The 19,408-nt window shown below is 42.6% G+C and overlaps 1 protein-coding gene across 1 annotated transcript in view; it reads left to right on the top strand.

Moving 5' to 3' along the window:
• The window catches only part of LOC308131378 (inactive dipeptidyl peptidase 10), a gene marked incomplete at both ends in the record, with an annotated part of 133,074 nt that overhangs the window by 84,944 nt on the left and 28,722 nt on the right, over positions 1-19,408 (top strand). Inside the window, 3 exons of the mRNA XM_080498106.1 lie at positions 437-532; positions 9,318-9,412; positions 11,378-11,452. Coding sequence (XP_080354232.1) covers positions 437-532; positions 9,318-9,412; positions 11,378-11,452 — 266 coding nt within the window. The remainder of the gene's footprint in view (positions 1-436; positions 533-9,317; positions 9,413-11,377; positions 11,453-19,408) is intronic.

The following is a 19,408-nucleotide window of genomic DNA, read 5'->3' on the forward strand; positions in this document are numbered from 1 at the left end:
AATTAAGCTGGAAAGCTTGATGTTATTCTGATGGTATGATGGCTTTTCTAATTAAGGCATGAATTTTACATTGTATTATTGAAGGAGAGCCTTTTTGTAACTGTTGTAACATGTAACTGTTGTAACATGCTGCATTTTTTGTTAAACATTGTTGCATTTTACTGTTCTAAAATGCAAAAATGTTGCAAAAATGCAGCAGATTATTTCAAAATGTGGCGTTATTACATAATGAGTTGAAAATGAATTACATAATCACATATTTCACCATTACTACATCATTTTGTAGTAAGTGTTGCAATGTGTCCCAGGTTATTACGAAATACAGAAAAGTTTATGACACAATGTGGCATTATTACATAATAAGTTTAAAAAGTACTACATTGTTGCACAAACTCAGCAGGTGATGTTGGTTAATAAAGATTCTCTCTCTTTGCAGACGACGGCGCTAAAGGGTTCGGCTCACAGCTGACGCTGGACGACCTCTTCGAAAGAACTTTCCAAATACATGACCCCGAGGCGAAGTGGATCAATGGTGAGTGTCGCTAATGTCGAGGAAATAAATGATAAATATGAAATGAAATGACAGGAGCTCCTCCACACGGATGTGAGCTGCTGATTCTGCGCTTACAGGAAATCAGTTTTTTGTTTGTTTGTTTTTTTTCCATGATCTTATGCATCCAGCCCCGTCTGACAGCAGTCCGTCAAATGACCACGGAACTGAAATCTTTTAATTTGTGAAGCGGGACACGTTTTACCCTGGTTATTTTAGCAAACTAATACATTTTATTTGGACATTTTTGGCTGTCTGTCCGTCACGGCAGTGTCTTAATATCTGGCCTTTAATGAAGCAACTCAAGTCTCGTTCTTGATATGCGATTTCATTTCATATTTTGATATTTATTTTTGAAGCTAAAGTCATTTATTCCCTGTTTGGCAGCGACAAAATCCAGTAATTTGAATGGATCGCTTCTTTAAAAGAAGAAGATTCGGTTTCTTTAATCACGTCGTAGAAAAGAACTGGCCAGTGGAGACACAGACTCTCTGGGTTTGGTAACTTCAATCTGGACTTATATAAAATAAATACATTTACAACCTCAGGAAAATAATCCACAGTGATTGAGTAGAGCCAACTGTAAAGCATGGAAGTGGTCATTTCATACCTTGAGGCTGTTTTTGGGTGCGACAGCAGAGAAAAGCATGAAAAACTGTGAGGGCTCTGAAATAAGAGATATATAGTTATAATAAATACACAGAATCTGTCAGGCTGTAATTGTTATTCTGACGTAAAATCATCTTGATGAGAAGTAATTTTTTTAGGGAAAAGTACGTCTGAAATTAATTCACTGGCAATTTCCTGCAGAACACGACTCGCGTCATCCTATAAATACTTCTATAGAACTCAAGTAGTATAAATAACTGTGGAGCAGTCCGCCCGCGAAATATTTCATCAGAAGAAAGACAGAATGTGTAATAAATTCCAGGAATATATAAAGGTGTTAGAAAACCAAAAGAACACAGATGTGTTGAACAAAGCTCGGCACCGTTTCTTGCAAAACTTCTCCCCGTGGCTGCACTTTGAAGTCTTTTATAAAAAAAAGACTTCAAAGCACTGCGAGTCACTTTGTCCTTTCAAGCATAATGGAAACCTGGACGAGAAGATTACTTTCTCCTCCTGCTAGCTTTGACACGCGCTTTAATTCCACCGTTACGCCGGTAATAAGGATCACATGTGATTCTTCTAATTGAGGCATTACTGGTGGTGCTTCTGTCAGCTTTAGTTCCCATCATGTTGTGAGCGTCTTCACTTTCATGATATACAAAGTGAATACAAGCGTGTGTTCAAGAGCGTCGGTAACTCGTCATGATGTACATCTTCTTATTGCCGATTCTGCGCTTGTGACTGACGATGATGCTGGGACCGCTTCATCCAGGACGACTACTCCGGTCAGAGAGTAGAAACGGACACCGGGTGTTGACTTTATCCCTTTTAATAGAGTCAGCTGGCAGTACAACGCGTGGATTCCCGACGAATAATGAATAAGTTAATGTATAATGATCGAAGAATAAATGACTGAAGAGTAATGCAGAATGGTTTTCTGTAACATAAAGAACATACAAATCAATAATACTCCATAAACTGGAATTAAATCCCCTATAGTGTCACACTCGTGCAGACAGAGCTAGCCGATTAGCACTAGCTTCATTCACATGCGAGCTAAATGACACAGAGCTGTTACCAAACACACATCTACCAACCTATAAACTTAATATGAACACTTGTAGGCTTGATGACTATTAAGGACTTACTTCTTCACGAACGCATTCAGCATGTAAGGAGGGGTTCACTACCGTCTTATTATTATCGGAAAAAACTCTGTTCACCCGGACGTAACATGAGGACCTCATAACCAACGAAGCCAGCGTCCTCTTCAATTGTAGAATGAACAGGCTGGGAGCTTCCAATTTTTATGTTTTGGAGCAAAAGTTCTAAATAAGGATTTGCAATCGTTGATGACATTTCATGGCTTGATTTCGATTTGATTGAAAATTAGATGAAAGATGGAAAATGGAACACAATATAGAAGAACACGTTTAACTTGTTCGAAAAGGGATAGGAAGAAGCCCAGGACGGTCAAGTCCTACCCCCCCCCCCCCCCCCCCCCCCCACCCCCACCCCCCCATTCTTCACCAATGACAAATAAAAAAATCCAATAAAACAACTAGTTAGATTTTCCGGTTGGGCCTTTTTGGGCAATAATCCTACATTGAAAGGCAAATAGCGGACTTCCTGTTGGAGTTAGGTCAAAAGTTGGAGTGCGTGAGTTGTAGGTCTCGACGAGACGAACAAACTTCGTATTCGCTGCATTTCTCTACGACGTTCCTACGGACCGTGGCGGGCGATTTAGTGTGTCTAGGTGGCGCCAGAGAGCCATTTTTGGACTTTGTTGGGATTTTTGGACATGATAATATAAATCACCACACTTTTGACGAGTCTGCTAAATTTTAGTGAGTTTTGAGTGTGTTTAGGGGGTCAAATTTGGGATTTAGTCCTTAAAAAATATATAATAATAAAGAAACATTCGAAATACAACTAGAAGTTTTTACGAGAAGGTAGTGGCCACTACCAGTAACAAATACAAACGTCCTCCAGTCGAGCTATTTGTGAAAATAGACTAAATCAAAAACGCACAAAAAAGAACAAAATTAGAAGTGGCATTAAACATCAGCGACATTTACATTCTCATTCTTCATTTCTATATTTTTCAAAGATATATCTTTCGTACATTTTTTTATAATTGTGTTATATCAGTGCTTTGTTTCAGCTCGTCGTCCACAAATCCGCCCCGCATTTCTGCATGAAATGCAACTCAAGTCATTTATTAATCCTCAAATGTATGAATAGATTATGTCGTTTGATGAATACTAATGTAAAACATCAAATATTTAAAGTTATTTAAAAAGCAGCAGGAAGTGCAGCCTTATTAAATCCCTTCCCTTCAGTTATTGAAAAATGACTTTTAAGGTGAGACTCATTTTTCATGACGCTCTGCAGTATAACTACGTTTGTCCTTTATGTGAGACGTCGACACTCATACCAGTATTGTTTATCGGGTCAATACTACACGGAGTACTCGCATCAGTATCGGCAATTAACACAAGGTTAGTACCGTATTTTCCGCACTATAAGGCACCTAAATACCTCAAATGTTCTCAAAAGCTGCCAGTGCGCCTTATATATGGAAGAATTGCTCTACTCCAGACTGCTATTTGACAGCTGAACAACCAGAAGCTTTTATTTTGACAACTCTAACTTCTCAACTGGATCTTCAGAGCGGACGACACTCCACACAACACCTTCATCACTCATGGTTGCACACCAACATTCTAACAAACCAAAATAAACTAGATGAAATAATGACTCCCTAAACTGGGGAACAAAAACACATAAACACAATCAACACAACACCAAGCCCAACAACGACCCACAATAACCTCCAACAACACAAAACATGAATTCCCATCATGCCTTGCATCCTGAGCTCCTCAGTGCAGCCGACAGCTGCAATGAATTATGGGAGTTTCTGTTTGTGGTGTTTTAAATGCAATTATTGGGGGTTCTATTTGGTTTGTGGTGTCGGTCATAATTGTGTTGTGTTGTGTTTTTGTTGCTTAGTTCATGTAGTTTAGTTTATTAGCGGTAGTTGTAAGTTGTCAACCAGCAGTGAAGAAGGTTTTGTGTGTAGTGTCCTCCTGGCATAGGCTGCAGGTAGGACTATCAAAATAAAGCGTGTGCACCTCTCTGGGTGTTAGAATCAGTGGAAAATGTAACCTAATGGCCTTATAATGCGGTGCACCTTGTATATGAACAAAGTTGTAAATTATGTCAATCAATGTAGGTGCGCCTTATAATCCGGTGCCTTATAGTGCAGAAAATACGGTAGTTATTGTCGTGGCTATTTTTAGATTTCTTTCCCAAAACGTAACTTTCTAAACTCACTTATTTCACAACCACTCGTGACGACATGGCGAGGTTTTACCGTCCAGTCCCATACGGACTTTTATTTCACAATAAAACGCAACTAGGGAAATCTCAAAGGATTACGACACAACTTCAAAATAAGATACTGGCCTAAATCACGGTAACTGTTGAACAGTATTACTCTCGTCTCAGTGAAATGTTATACAATATATACGTCCGACCAAACAGGACCTGATTCTCCGCAGGTCGTGGAAAAAAAGAGGCTTTAGTTTTCTGCCTTTTCTCGTCTTTTTAACTTTAAAAGTCCGTTTCCGCGAGGTTGCGTTCATGAACCGTGTGGTTTAAAACACTTCCAACGTGAAGTCCTTCTAACTTATTTATACAAACGTGAAATTACCAAACGTATATCGACACATTTTCTTCATCATTTCCACACTTCTCACAACACTTTGTCTCCTTTGATGCGGCAGCGATTACACAGCGGCACGTCCAATCCCAGGTGAGATCCTGAGGACGGCGTCTCTTTTCAAATTACTTTTTTTTTTTGTTGTAAATTGTTCCTTTTGAGTATTGACTCGACGGCGGCGCGGCGTAAGAAATAACAGGCCGTGCTTTGTTTCAGCGGGGGGAGGGAGGTTTTAAATGACAAGAGCTCTTCGGGGGATTTTCTCTCCTGAACACAAACAATCCGTCTGTCTTCCTCATATTTATTTTCCCTGTCATTACACTCCAAAGCGTCTTTGAGTGTTTTGCCGGTGTGTTAGAAACTCTCGCGGACGAGATTGATGCCTCGGCGCCCGTCCGCCGACGTCCACGCCAGACGGGGACCTTGAGACGACTCAGACCCGTCAAAGGCATTAATGGAATCGGCGACTCGGCGGAGTTTTGCCGCCGGTCTGGGATTCGACTGGAGTTATGGCGGGAACTCCTGTTATTGTCTCCGCTGTTGTTCCGTTGAGCTGCAGGATGATCTAGCTGCGGATTTGTCCCGGACAGAACCCAGTAAACACGCCTCTGCTGCTCTCGTCTGCCGTAAATCCTCCGTCGCCTTCGGGGGCGTCGCCGGCCGGGATCCCTCACCTGGCGCGGGGGGGGGGGGCTATTTTACATGTTTAATGTTCAAATTTATGCCATTTGCACATGATCGGGAAGTAGAAAGGCTTTTTTTTTCCCGTCAATTTGAGGATTGTCTTTATTTGTTCCAAGCGGTGAGGCTTAGTGCAGTGGTTCTCAATTATTTTCTGTCATGCCCCCCCGAGAGGACCCCCCCCCCCGAATTGTACTACCATTGAGAATTATTTATTTATCTGTATAAACCACTGTATGAGTTGCTGGCACCAGCATTCTGCATACAATCGCCTGATTATCAAAATAAATTAATAAAATGAGCTGGAGGCCCTTTTTTTTTAATCATTCAAGCTTGAATAAAGACACTAATACTGAAAGTCGCGCCCGCCTCACGCCCCCCCCTGACACCCCACCACGCCCCCCCCCAGGGGGGCTCGCCCCACCATTTGAGAAGCACTGGCTTTTAGTGTGTCGTTTGATTTCGCTGCAGAGGGGATGTACGGTATCCGTCCGTCTGCAAGGCAGTTCGCTGCAGGTTTCTTTACAAAATACTCAACCCTTGGATGAAGAGGCATGCTAAATACCTCCGCAGGAGTTCACAAGGACCTTTTTATGGCTGATAAATAACTGTTGTCACAACTGAAGCAGCCCCGACGTCGACCTGAGGCCTGCTGGTGAAAAGTGCTGAGTCATACTGTTTGGATACAAATACTACTAAGCATATACCGGCTGTAGTAAATAGTTCTTCTGCACATAACCGAGTTTATTAATCCTCTCGGGGGGGGAAAATTCCTTTGGTTTGCGTTGATTCATCATATTTACGGGACGCAGTCGACACGTTGCAGCGGCGACTTTTCCACTGTGAGGGTCGAACCTGCGGACGTCCGATCCCAAAGTGGGACGAATCAAACATGTAGGAATGTGAAAGAGACCGTTTTTCACATTCCTACCAGTGGTGTATTTCAGAATAAAGTTACACTGACAAGATGACAAGAAAACTTGATGGATCATCTTAGACCTGCTGATCGGTCGGACATTGTTCAAGATGGAGGAAGAATCAGCGATGGCCTGTTGCCATGACAACGTTTTCAAGTGAAAGCACAACAACAACGGTGCTCGGAGTCGAAAACGACTCCCAGAGTGAGACTTTTCTTTAAATCTCCATCTCTGCAGGGGAAACACAACTTCTCTGTCATCGTCCCACTGTGCATGGCCACGATAGGAAATAGTCCTTCTGCACATGCTCAGTACCGTAGATCAGTGTTTTTCAACCTCTGCTCCGCGGCACACTGGTGTTTCCTCCTGATCGTCAGCTGAGCCGTGGGAAATTATCCAATTTCACATTTTTTTCTAAAAAAGCCTTTGCTCTCACAGCGACAGTGTGTTGCAGAGTAATCATGTATAAATACTCTTCACCACTAGAGGGCAGCACAGAACTTTGCCGGTGAAATGTAAAGTAACAGACGTCAGTGTGGTTCATCTCCACCTCCTGCTACCATCTTGTATCAAAGTACTGTGTCAGTGACAGTGATGGAGAAGTTTTTGAAAACCAGGATCTCAGCTCTTCATCCATCAGGTCCAGGTTTCACACTGAGGGAGTCACTATTAAAAAAAGTCCTTGTTTCTGGATTTACTGGATTCCTGTTGATAAAACTTTGATGAGAAAGACTTTATATTGTTAATAGAGGCTACAGAGTTTCACATTTTAACATTTTCGGCTGGTGGTGTGACTCCAGAGTTTTCCAAAGAAAAAAGTGTGTCTTGGCTCAAAAAAGGTTGAAAAACACTGATGTAGACAGACAACAAGAGCAAAGTTTCCTCCGTGGTGTCATGACTTCCTGGGGCTTGGTAGCTTTATTTTGACCGTCGCCATAACGACGACCCAACTTGGTCGTCCGTACACCAGAATGTCCGTGTTCTCTTTTCGTTAAGTGTTTATTTTGTAATGTTCTCAGTTCAAAACAAACAACAGCACCAACGTCCCGGTTCACGTTCACGCAGTAATTCACGTGGAAGACGTCGGTTCAACACTGTGAGCTGGAGACGGTTTCTGTTTACAGTCCCGGGAGATAAAATGATGTAAACTTTTAACGCGCAAAACTTTTCCAAACCACCTCCAGCCATTTTGCCCCCAAAAAAACAGCTTTGACTTTGTTTTTTTTGTTTTAAATCCTAAAAGATGCACATGAATCGATACATCTGGATTATAACCGTGCGCGTTGAAATAAAAGTGTATCCAATGTGTGTCTGGCCCGAAGCTATAAGAGCAGGAGCTTTACTAAAATGTGTAATTCAAATCACATGAATAATGCATTCCAGGCTGAGGGTTGCGGTTTTAATACGAACGGCGCCTGTGTGCATCTTAGAATCGGCAGTCCAGGATGGAAACAACCGATCGGGATAAATCAGGCTGAGTGCCGCTTCCTGTGAGAGCTGGAAGCTTTTTGTCACGACGGGAGGAAACGGAGGAACTAAATCAGGAGCATATGTTTGCCACAGCCGTCACTGAGCGCTCTGGAGGGAGTATCTGCGAGTGGATGGCGATGAAGCCGTCGGTTCGGCAAAAATAAAAGGGCTTTTGTTTGGGAAAAACTTCCCTTCAGTGTCCATTTACTGATAACTGACTAATCGCCGCTCCCGAAGTGGACGTTTTTGAAAACACGCAGAATGGAACCTTGATTTTCTGCCGCTCTGTCCTTTTGACCTTTTCTTCCAAAGGTCTCAGACGACGCGACTGATGCCTGTTCCTACATCAAGCTACACAAATTACTGATTCATCTCAACTCAAATTAGTGTTATTGTCCCCCGCCGTAGCCGATAGGCCCCGAAGGGGGATCTTGAAACAGTCTCCGTACGTCCGTCCGTACGTCCGTCCGTTCGAACGTTTCTACCTATATCTCGGCAACCCCTGGGCCCACAGTGACCAAACTTCACATGTGGATACATCTCAGAGGGGGAAGGGATACTATGGTGACCTTGACCTAATTTGCATATTAAGTAGGTCACAGGGTCACGAAGTGCTTAAAAACACCTTTTGGGCTCTGGAGGCCTAGGTTTTTGAGCTAGGGCTCTGAAATTTTATACACACCTACTAGTACTCTGGGGACACCCTCCAGCATACCAAGTGACCTGACCTTGACCTTGACCTTGAAGATTGGTAGGGTCTGAAGTTTGCTCGTCATGGTTGCACAATACATGTATTTTCATATAAACATTTCTCCTCATTTCTCAGCAGTTCCTGGGCCCACAGTCACCAAACTTCACACATGGACACTCCACCTGGGGAGAAGGGGCACCATGGTGACCATGACCTCATTTGCATATCAGGTCACAGGGTCACTAAGTGCATAAAAACACCTTTTGGGCTCTGGAGACGTATTTTGACATAGCTTATGAAGAAGACCTTTCAGATTCTACATAATGATCTACTAGGACCCATGGAACACCCTCTAGTGTACCAAGTGTGCTGCCTTAGAGCTGGCTTTGTGAGAAAATATAAAGCCCTCCGGTGGGGGATTAGCCGAGCAATGCCCTTCTTGTTATTATTACTTTTTCATAGTTTTGTGTTTGAATAAACTCTCGCTTCCTTCAGTCATTTTTGGTTTTTGATTTCTTTTGACAGCTATAACCTCAGAATTAAGGGTAAAGTTTTAAACGTTTTTTTTTGCGATTCTTCATTGCCAAATCACATGATTCAGTTCCTCGCACCTCTAGAAGTGAATATGCTTTTGCAGCACTGCGCCACGCTGATTGCTTATTTCTGTCCCAGTGGAGGACATCGTCTTTCGGAGTTGGGACGGCAACGTCTACAAAGTCAAGACCGACGGAAACGAGACGGACCTGCTCCTGAAGAACACCACGTTTGTAAGTAAGGATGGGGATATTTCTGGGGAAGCGGGTTTGTGGCTAGCGTGACGGAACGTTTCTCTCCATAACGGACCTGAACGGCATCGGTTGAACCGCTTGACGCTGATTCACGTTCAGCTCGTGCCAGGAAGTCCAGATCCCGTTTACACCACTGGTCAAGTGCGATCGTTTTCGTTTCTTTCGTTGCGGAAAAGTTTCGCGTTTCCATGGCGACGTTTGGAAGCGACGTCCTTTTACACAGACGTGGCAGAATCGCTGAAAACAGTGTAGTTTCCACATAGAACCACTAGTTGTTTGTTTCTGTAATGAAACCACACAGACGTAACATAACATAACAGTAAACGATCACAAAAGGAGAAGAAAGACTTTTTAGTGGACAGACGACCAAGTTGTTATTACGGTGACTGTCAAAATAAAAGTACCAAGTCCCAGAAGGATATAGACTGGAAGGCACGACATAAAGATCTTTTTTCTCCCCGGTGTTCTAAAATAAAGTTCTGTCCTGACTCATGAACACGGCTCGGCGCGATGCCTAAAGGTCACGGCGGTCGCCACGACAACATCGTCATTTCCCACAGATGTGCGCCATCTTTGCTATCCACACCTCAAATGATTAAGTATATTTGACACAAAAACCAGAATTTCATTATGAAGCTGTCTTTACTGCATACCAGAGTAGATATACAGTATATACATAAATATACAGGTCTATAATAATCACAGTAAATGTATTAGTAATACACAGTATGCCAAGATGAGGAGCCACGCAGGAAATTCGAGAACCGTGAGAAGCTAAACTAGAGCAATTCTCAAGAGAAGTAAAGCCATATTATACTGCACTAAACATATATGAACATATACGAGACCAGGGGTGTCAAACATGAGGCCCGGGGGCCAGAAGCGGCCCCCAGAGGATCTAATCCGGCCGCCATGTGATTTAATTTTTTTTTTTAAGTATAAATATGAAAACTGACAGAGGCTGATCTAAAAACACCAGATTGTCAAAAATGACATTCATAACCGCCCTTGGTCAGAATTTATTAATGCAATCTGTGGAGGTCACACAACACAACACCTTTCACAATAAAGGTGTCTAATTTATGTGAAGTGATACTTCACGTAAACTCAAAACAATTTCCAGATGATGACAAATTGTTTTAATCCTGAATAAAAATACGATATCCAGATACAGGTGACTGAGGGTTTTTTCTATATAATATAATAATATCTGATTAACTTTAATATGTATATTTCAGAATAGACTGGCAAATTCTTGCAGTTACAAAAGGATCAAAAGAAGGAAAGACTTTGACATTTGTCCATATCTGCAGTTTAACATGTAACATTTGACTTGTTGGGCCTCCAGAGGTCAGAGGTCAGATCAGGTGGATGTGGCTCCTCAACTGAAATGAGTTTGACATCCCTGTACTAGATAATTTATCTTCCCAAAAAACTAATGGAATCTCGTCTGACTAGTTACTACGACCGCAGTGTTTCCCCCCATTAACACGCAGACAAATAAAGTTCTAAGAAGTTCCACCTTGGGGGCTGTTCTCAAAAGGTTTCCAGTTTTCAAACCTCTGTGGTGCAACCGGACGCCCAGAACCAAATGAAAGTTGTGTTTGTTTTCGCTTGAACACGTTAGCATGCAGACGGGGCCTCGAACAGACGAACTGGACTTTGGTCATTTGTTCCAGGCAACCTCCTCCACGAAGCTCCAACGTTGGGCTTGATCAGCTGCGTCGCCTCTATCAGGGGAGAAACGTCTTCAAAAACCGCATAAGACTCCTCTTCGGCTATTAACCCTAGTGATCAGAGATATTTTCTAGTTGTGTCATGACAAAGCCGAGTAAATCATGTTTATGTGATCAAATCTGAAGAAGAAAAAAAAAAAGAAAAGAAAGAGAAAAATCTGGCTTTGATGCATGAAAACACTCTTTTCGTCTGTTGTTCTGCCCACAGGCAACTTTCAAGGCTTCAAAGTTCGCCGTTTCTCCAGATCTAAATTTTGTTCTTCTGGGATACGACGTCAAGCAGGTGAGGACCTCCTACATCTTCTCTCTCTCTCTCTCTCTCTCTCTTCTCTCTCTCTCTCTCTCTCTCTCTCTCTCTCGCTCTCTCGCTCTCTCTCTGTCTCGCTCTCTCTGTCTCGCTCTCTCTCTCTCTTCTCTCTCTCTCTCTGTCTCTCTCTCTCTCTCTCTGTCTCTCTCTCTCTCTCTGTCTCTCTCTCTCTCTCTGTCTCTCTCTCTCTCTCTCACTCTCCCCCCCTCTCTCTCTCTCTCTCTCTCTCTCTCTCTCTCTCTCTCCCCCCCCTCTCTCTCTCTCTCTCTCTCCCCCCCCTCTCTCTCTCTCTCTCTCTCTCTCTCTCTCTCTCTCTCTCTCTCTCTCTCTCTCTCTCTCTCTCCCCCTCTCTCTCTCTCCCCCCCCTCTCTCTCTCTCTCTCTCTCTCTCTCTCTCTGTCTCTCTCTCTGTCTCTCTCTCTCTCACTCAAACCCGCTGTCATTTGGCTGGCGGCTGCTCGTACTGCCGCCTCAGTGTCCATGTGGGGAAGAAAGGGATTTGACCGAACAGCGGATCGTTTTCTGTGAGGATCAGTGATTAAAGTAAAAAAAAAAAAAAAAAAAAAAAAAACATTTCATTTCAGAGCAAACAAGAAAACAGGAGAGCACGACCTTCTAGGAGGTAAAAAAAAAATTAATTTTTCATCACTGGAACATGTTGAAAGGACTTAAAGAGATTTATCCAAGACGCGGTTTAAGACTGGAGTCTCTGAGGAGCGACGCCGTTTCTCTGAATAGTAACAGTGAACGCATCGTGATGCTGGAGGCACATGAGCACAAAGATTTTTCAGGACATGTATTTTTTTTTTTTTTGAAACTCGAACTTGCTTTTAGAAGCAAGGCGGAGGGGCTGGTTGCCAGAGGGCCACTCCAGACGGGGATCGTCGTTGACGCCTGTCACTCACGCCAACAGACGCTTGTGTCGGAGGCGCTCACGGCCTCGACTTTTGACACGTGCAAACCTTTGACGCACGCCGACGCCTCGCAAAACGACTTGACGTCGCCGTGATTGACGGACGCCCTCCGTCAGCTCGCCCGTCGGATCAGCGCGGTCCCGTCTGCCGCGGCTGCTTCACCTGTCGTCAACCGTTCCGTCTGGTTTCATGATCGGGTCACCTTGCAAATGTCGCGAATTCCATGAAATACGTATGGATCACTCAAACTGAAGAAAAAAAACCAAACTATTTCCAATCACTGGCCGATCTTGGGTTTGATTCATCAGTTTGAATGTAGAAAACTACAAAGAGGTTTTTGTTCTTCTCTCCAGTTGATTGTCATTGTGAACAATGGTTGGAGTGACACACACAGTCATTCATCTTCTGTTCAAGCCTGACTGGAGCAAAGTGGGCGAGAGAATGCATCGATTCTAGTGTACACATCAGTTCACCACAGAAATATAATAATACATCTATATACAGACATTCACAGTCACCCAACTTAAAGTCCCAGTGAAATGTAACACACTACTTTGCAAAAAACGATAGTTGGGGTACTACTTCTAAGGTTCCTCCGACTCTGCCCCTCCACTGTTGTCGCATAACAAAGTTGTTTGAATTTTGAATCTCCGGCCGACGAAATCGGGGGAATCCTTCTTCTTCGTGGGCGGGAGCCGCTAGCTCGGACGGCTAGTAGACGATCAAGTAATACCTGGACTCATCTTCAGTGATTCAGTCAGAAAAGCTCTTGGACGTGTTGGATCCAGGAAGCCGGTCGTTCTGCCAAAAGTCAGGAGCCTCAAAGCCTCAAAGGTGAAAAGTGCCGGCTGCTGAGGCGAGGAGACGAGGACGAATGGAGGACGAAGCGTCTTCTGCTTCCTCAAACATGTTCCAGACGGGGTCACCGATGGCAGAACCACCTTCTGTGTCTTCTTCATCAATCACTGGGTTTGAAATGACCATGATGATGAAATATGGTTCAATTCAGCCTCTTCGTGGTCAAAACTCTGATCCTCTATAATGTAAACACAACTTGGGCGTGTGCACAACTCGCGATGTCACTCTATTATTGTCAGAAGCTCCGCCCAGCAGAGGAAATAGCGCCGTTTATCGGCTATTTTCTCGCAGATTGCCGTGTTTTAACATTTTACCCTTCAGCCAGTTAGCAGGAAAACGTTCTAGAAGAGACACCAGAGAGTTTTGGAGGTGGAACCTTCATTTCACTAGGACTTTAATATTCCCCCGCGGACTCTGTAGGTGGCGTAATTCCATCAGGCAGGTGACGAATTCTAGACTAATCACAACCTTGGGAGCTGGTCTCGAACTAAAACATCACCTGACGGGCTTCGAGGGGCTTTTTAACCCGTGTCTGCGCTCCGTCCCTGGGATCTCATGGCTTTTTTGATAATGTGATGAAGACCTGTGGGAGAGCTCCATCCGGGAGGGAGGTTTCAAGTCAAGTCCTCCTTTGGGAGAGGAAAGAGAAAAGTGAGATGGAAACAATCAGCTGCAATCAAAAGTGCCATCGCTGGATGAACTCCAGTGTTTAGTCGATGACCTCTGCGCCTCTGCGAAATGATTCAAACTGGAGACAGTTACCTTTAACGTGCAGTAAAGCTCAGAACTTTAATTGCATTTTGTCTTTTAAACGCGCTTTTATTTCGTTATTATCTTCTATAATGTGTTGTTATATCTTCCTTGTTATTTAAGATTGTTATATTTACACAGAAATATTAACTTCCTTAAATAACCCTTTTGACAAACGAGACTGAAATTTGGTATTAGCTATTTCCAGCTTAGCTGGTGGTGCCCCGATTCAATTATTAATTGATAAATAACCAATTTATTCAAATTAATAATTTTTCATTAATAAATAATTTTTGCTAATTTATTAACTTTTGAGTAATTACTCAATTACTCTAGGAGTTGCTGATGAGTAACTAACCGGTTACTTTATTAGTAATTCCAATTTTTCCTAAATTACTTTCAGTAATCTATTACCTTCAGTAATCCATTACTTACAGTAATTATTAATGCTAATTACCAACCATAAATCCCAACAAATGTAATTTCATGTGTTTATTTGTCTCTGTGAAGCACTTTGAGTTGCTTTGTTGTGATGCGTTTTGCCTCATAAAGCCTCAAGTATGATTTTGTTTTTTCTTTCAGTCTGTGTTTCAAGGATGACCCGTGTCAGCACTTTTGTGACCTTCAGTGTCAGGAAGGCACGTGGATCTTTCTCAAAACAGTTTTAAGAAAGCGCTCTCCGACTTCACTGTCAGACAAACTCCCGGGCATTCCCACAAAGGTTGCACTGTGACTTCGTCTCTTCTTGCAAGAACAACGTAATAAAATAAACTTTTTAATTGCTCTCAGTCTGATTCCTTTGTTTTCTGTCTCCTTCAGTTTTTTTTTTTACCAGGAAATTCTCCTGACACTTGTGTTTGAACTGCGCTGTGCAGAAAAAACTTGCCTTTATTCTTTTTTTTTTCTTCTTTTCTTTTCCATTATATCGCCTCTCGCCTGATGTGTGGATGTGATTTGTTTTCTCTGTGTTGAGTAAATGTTGGTTGTGATGTCGAGATCAGTCAGGTGATAAACATTTGTCCGCCTGTGATTTGTTTGCACGTCTTGTTTAACCGCAGTGTGACACGCCGGTCGGTGTCGGGAGTGTCGTGGGTTTTTTTGTGACGCGGGCGGCGCGTGACAGCTAAATGGAGCAAATTGTTCCGATGTTTTGTTGTTTGTCATTCAAATAACACATTTTAATGGAGCGTGACTTGTCTCACATCAACGACGATGCTTTTATTCGGTGTTTGCGCTGCGATTGTATTGGGACAACAATGGACAGAACGTGGACAGGCGACCCAGTTAGACTGTTATCACAGCGACTATCAAAATAAAAGTGCCACGTTTTTGGTATTTCCATTGGTATTTGAACAGACTCCCGAAACGCAACACAATTCTTCCAGTGTTCTTACAGGCCATGTCCGTCCTCCATTGAACCAATATTATCTGGTTGAAGTTTCCGCTGTTCAACAATACTACGACTGAAAGAGTGAGATCAAGACGATATTTACTACGTGATTGTGACCATTTGATCTGGCAGCTTCTTATTCATTTCAACATCAACATTGAAAACAACTAATCCAGTGGCTCCCTGCTCTTGTTGCACCACAAGCTATTGAAAAAGAGATTTTTCTCTCTCTCTCTCTCTTTAAGCACAGAGACACTTTCAAGGACGCTTCTAGGTGAATGAAGTGAAGGAAGCTTTTGTCAGCGTCCTCCAAAGAGCGATCTCGATGTATTCTCAAACATTTGTTCAAAGTTTCACTGCCGGTTGCTTCACTCCCCGCAGCAGTTTTTGAAATTGTGTTTAGCGACGTTACCTCAGTGTGAGAATTCTATTTCATGGCTTCATCCACAGAGTCTTGTCAAATTAACTCAGGAAGTTGAAAAGAAACTGGAGATGAATGTACAGTATAGATAAATAGATAGATAGATAGATGCTTGAAGAGGTGCATAGATAGATAGATTTGTAGATAGATGGATATATATAGATAGATAGATAGACTCTTATAGATAGATAGATGCTTGAAGAGGTGCATAGATAGATAGACTTGTAGATAGATAGATAGATAGATACTTGTAGATAGATAGATAGATAGATAGATAGATAGATAGATAGATAGATACTTGTAGATAGATACTTGTAAATAGATGGATATATATAGATAGATACTTGTAGATAGATGGATATATATATATAGATAGATAGATAGATGGATATAGATAGATAGATGATTGAAGAAGTGCATAGATAGATAGATAGATAGATAGATAGATAGATAGATACTTGTAGGTAGATAGATAGATAGATACTTGTAGGTAGATAGATAGATAGATAGATAGATACTTGTAGATAGATGGATATAGATAGATAGACTCTTATAGATAGCTAGATGCTTGGAGGTAGATAGATAGATAGATAGATAGATACTTGTAGATAGATGGATATAGATAGATAGACTCTTATAGATAGATAGATGCTTGAAGAGGTGCATAGATAGATGGACTTGTAGATAGATAGATAGATAGATATATAGATAGATAGATCTTTGACCTTTTTGTTAGACCCCAAACGAGTAGCATGACTACAAAATAAAATACTTACGCTCATGACTTATCAGCAGTATTTAAAAACAGAATATCTTAATCAAATATGTACATAAGCTGCTCGTCTTTCAGAGCCAAAGCAGACAGAATTCTATTAGTGTTTTGCCCGCAGTTATTTATACTAGTTAGTGTATTAGTTAGATCGTGGCGCTGGGATTGTGCTCCGACACACAAACTAATCACCATCCGCAGACCCTGCGTCCGGCTTATCGGGAGCTCTCTTTGTCCTTTGAGTTAATCTCATCGCAGTTGAGAAATGTGATCCAACCGCCGAGCGGAGATAAGGGAGCGTTGCCCCCAAGGTGAGAATCTAAAGATAGAAACAGGCTGTGCACACAATCCTGGAAAACTCATTAACTTTGCAGCATAAAAGGGCCATTTGTTTGCAGGAGAGCAGCGTTAGAAGAGCAGGAGAGAGGCCTCAGTCGTGGTTCCACACCAGGAGCCGATATTCTTATTTCGTACTTCAGCCTCTTCAATGTTTCCAACGTTTGAAATCGGGGCCGGCGGCCGATTGCAGTTGCAACGTGTTCACAGTTCCGGAGCGAGATTCCCGACCTGACTCTCGTCGTGCTGCGCTAACGACGGGCTGCTTTGCGTGAAAGTGACTCGGAGCTGTGGAGGAACGCTGACGCGAGGCCCGTCGGGCCTGTTGGCACCAGGTGACGCCTCGTTTCTGAGAATGGTTCTAAAGTCCTAGTGAAATGTAAAACACTACTTTGCAAAAAACGATAGTTGTGGTACTACTTATAAGGTTCCTCCAACTCTGCCCCACCACTGTTGTAGCATAACAAAGTTATTTGAATTTTCAATCTCCAGCTGACAAAATCGAGGGAATCCTTCTTCGTGGGCCATTGTGGGCGGAGCCTATGTGTGACGTCACGAGTTGTGCAGATCTCGATCTGTTGTGTTTATATCGGCTTGTTTCCTCTTAAATATCCAAGTTTTTACAGTGTTTTGAAGTTATAGTCGGCGTTTTATGAGCCTTGATGAAAGATTGAGCCTGGACGAGACCGAGAGAGGAGAAAAGGAGCACGGGTGGCGGGAGCCGCGAGCTCGCGCAGCTAGCAGCTAGCGGGAGCCGCTAGCTCGGACGGCTAGTAGACGATCAAGTAATACCTGGACTCGTCTTCGGTGATTCCAGTCAGAAAAGCTCTTGGACGTGTTGGATCCAGGAAGCCGGTCGTTCTGCCAAAAGTCAGGAGCCTCAAAGCCTCAAAGGTGAAAAGTGGCGGCTGCTGAGGCGAGGAGACGAGGACGAATGGAGGACGAAGCGTCTTCTGCTTCCTCAAACATGTTCCAGACGGGGTCACCGATGGCAGAACCACCTTCTGTGTCTTCTTCATCAATCACTGGGTTTGAAATGACCATGATGATGAAATCTGGTTCAATTCAGCCTCTTCGTGGTCAAAACTCTGATCCTCCATAATGTAAACACAACTTGGGCGTGTGCACAACTCGTGATGTCACTCTATTATTGTCAGAAGCTCCGCCCAGCAGAGGAAATAGCGCCGTTTATCGGCTATTTTCTTGCAGGTTGCCGTGTTTTAACATTTTACACTTCAGCCAGTTAGCAGGAAAACGTTCTAGAAGAGACACCAGAGTGTTTTGGAGGTGGAATCTTCATTTCACTAGGACTTTAAAGCTGGCGTTCACAAGGAAGAGCGGGGTCACGTGTTAGCTTAAAGCCCCGGCGGCGCCGCGGAGGGGAGATGGATCCTCGTGCACAAAGTCAAGTCAATGATGGACATCAGGAATGAGGCCGATGGTGAACGGCGTCAACCGTCCAGGGTTCACCGACGTGGGCGGCTGGACGATCTACTGGGATATTTTTTTCAGACACCATCGTCTGTGGGGTTTAACAGAGAACGGCGTGGAAAAGTGAGATATGCTCAGTGAGCAGCAGTTGTCTGGGACGAAAATGTGAATCGGCAGGAAGTCCGAGCTTTTCCAACCGACGGAACCTCGGGCTGCTTTTACAGGAAGTGAAAAACGTGTCGTCTCGGAAAAGTTTAGCATTAAATGATATCTGCAATGTTTCCTCCGTAAAAATTGTATTTAAATTTTTTTTTTTATATATTGATAATAACAGTATAATTATTATAACACTGATTATAATTACTATAATAATAGTAGTAGGAGTAATAATACAAAGTTCCAATAATAATGTAAAATAAATAAATAAAATTGTATTTTAAAGAAAGAAAAAATATAGTAATATAACATACTGTATTTAGGTATATATATAATTGAGTAGCGTCCTTCGCGCTCAAGACCGACACGTCCCCTTCAGCCAAGCAATGCATCGTCTTCATCTTCACCTTTACCTTCACCTTCATCTTCGTCACCCATTAAAGCCGTAGAGAAACATGACATCAGCTCGCTGCAGCGAGGACGCTTATATTTCATCCCTTCATCGTTGTAAATTACATCTTGCATTTAAAGTCAAATTGGAGTCTGGATTGTTTTTCAAATATAATCCAGACCTCATTTCAGATTTCTGTCGTGAGCATTTTATACATACTTGATATTTTTTCCATTTCAATTACTGGCATGCTTTTTTTTTTTTTTTAAAGAAATATTATGATATTTTGATATATATGTGCATTTTTCTGAGCATCCATTTCTCATAATTGGAAAAAAGTAGAGATGTTTCCTTTAAAGGCTTTCCTCCACAGATTCTAACCTATTCATATTTTCCCACAAGTTTATTCTCACCCCACATCATGATCATTACTTAAAACACAAACGTAATTATATTTGCATCCCTTCAATGTTTAGGTGGAAACAAGCCTCTTAATGTTCGGTGACGGTCGTACAAA

Source organism: Blennius ocellaris, assembly GCF_963422515.1.
Source record: "Blennius ocellaris genome assembly, chromosome: 6".
Classification (NCBI taxonomy): Eukaryota; Metazoa; Chordata; class Actinopteri; order Blenniiformes; family Blenniidae; genus Blennius; species Blennius ocellaris.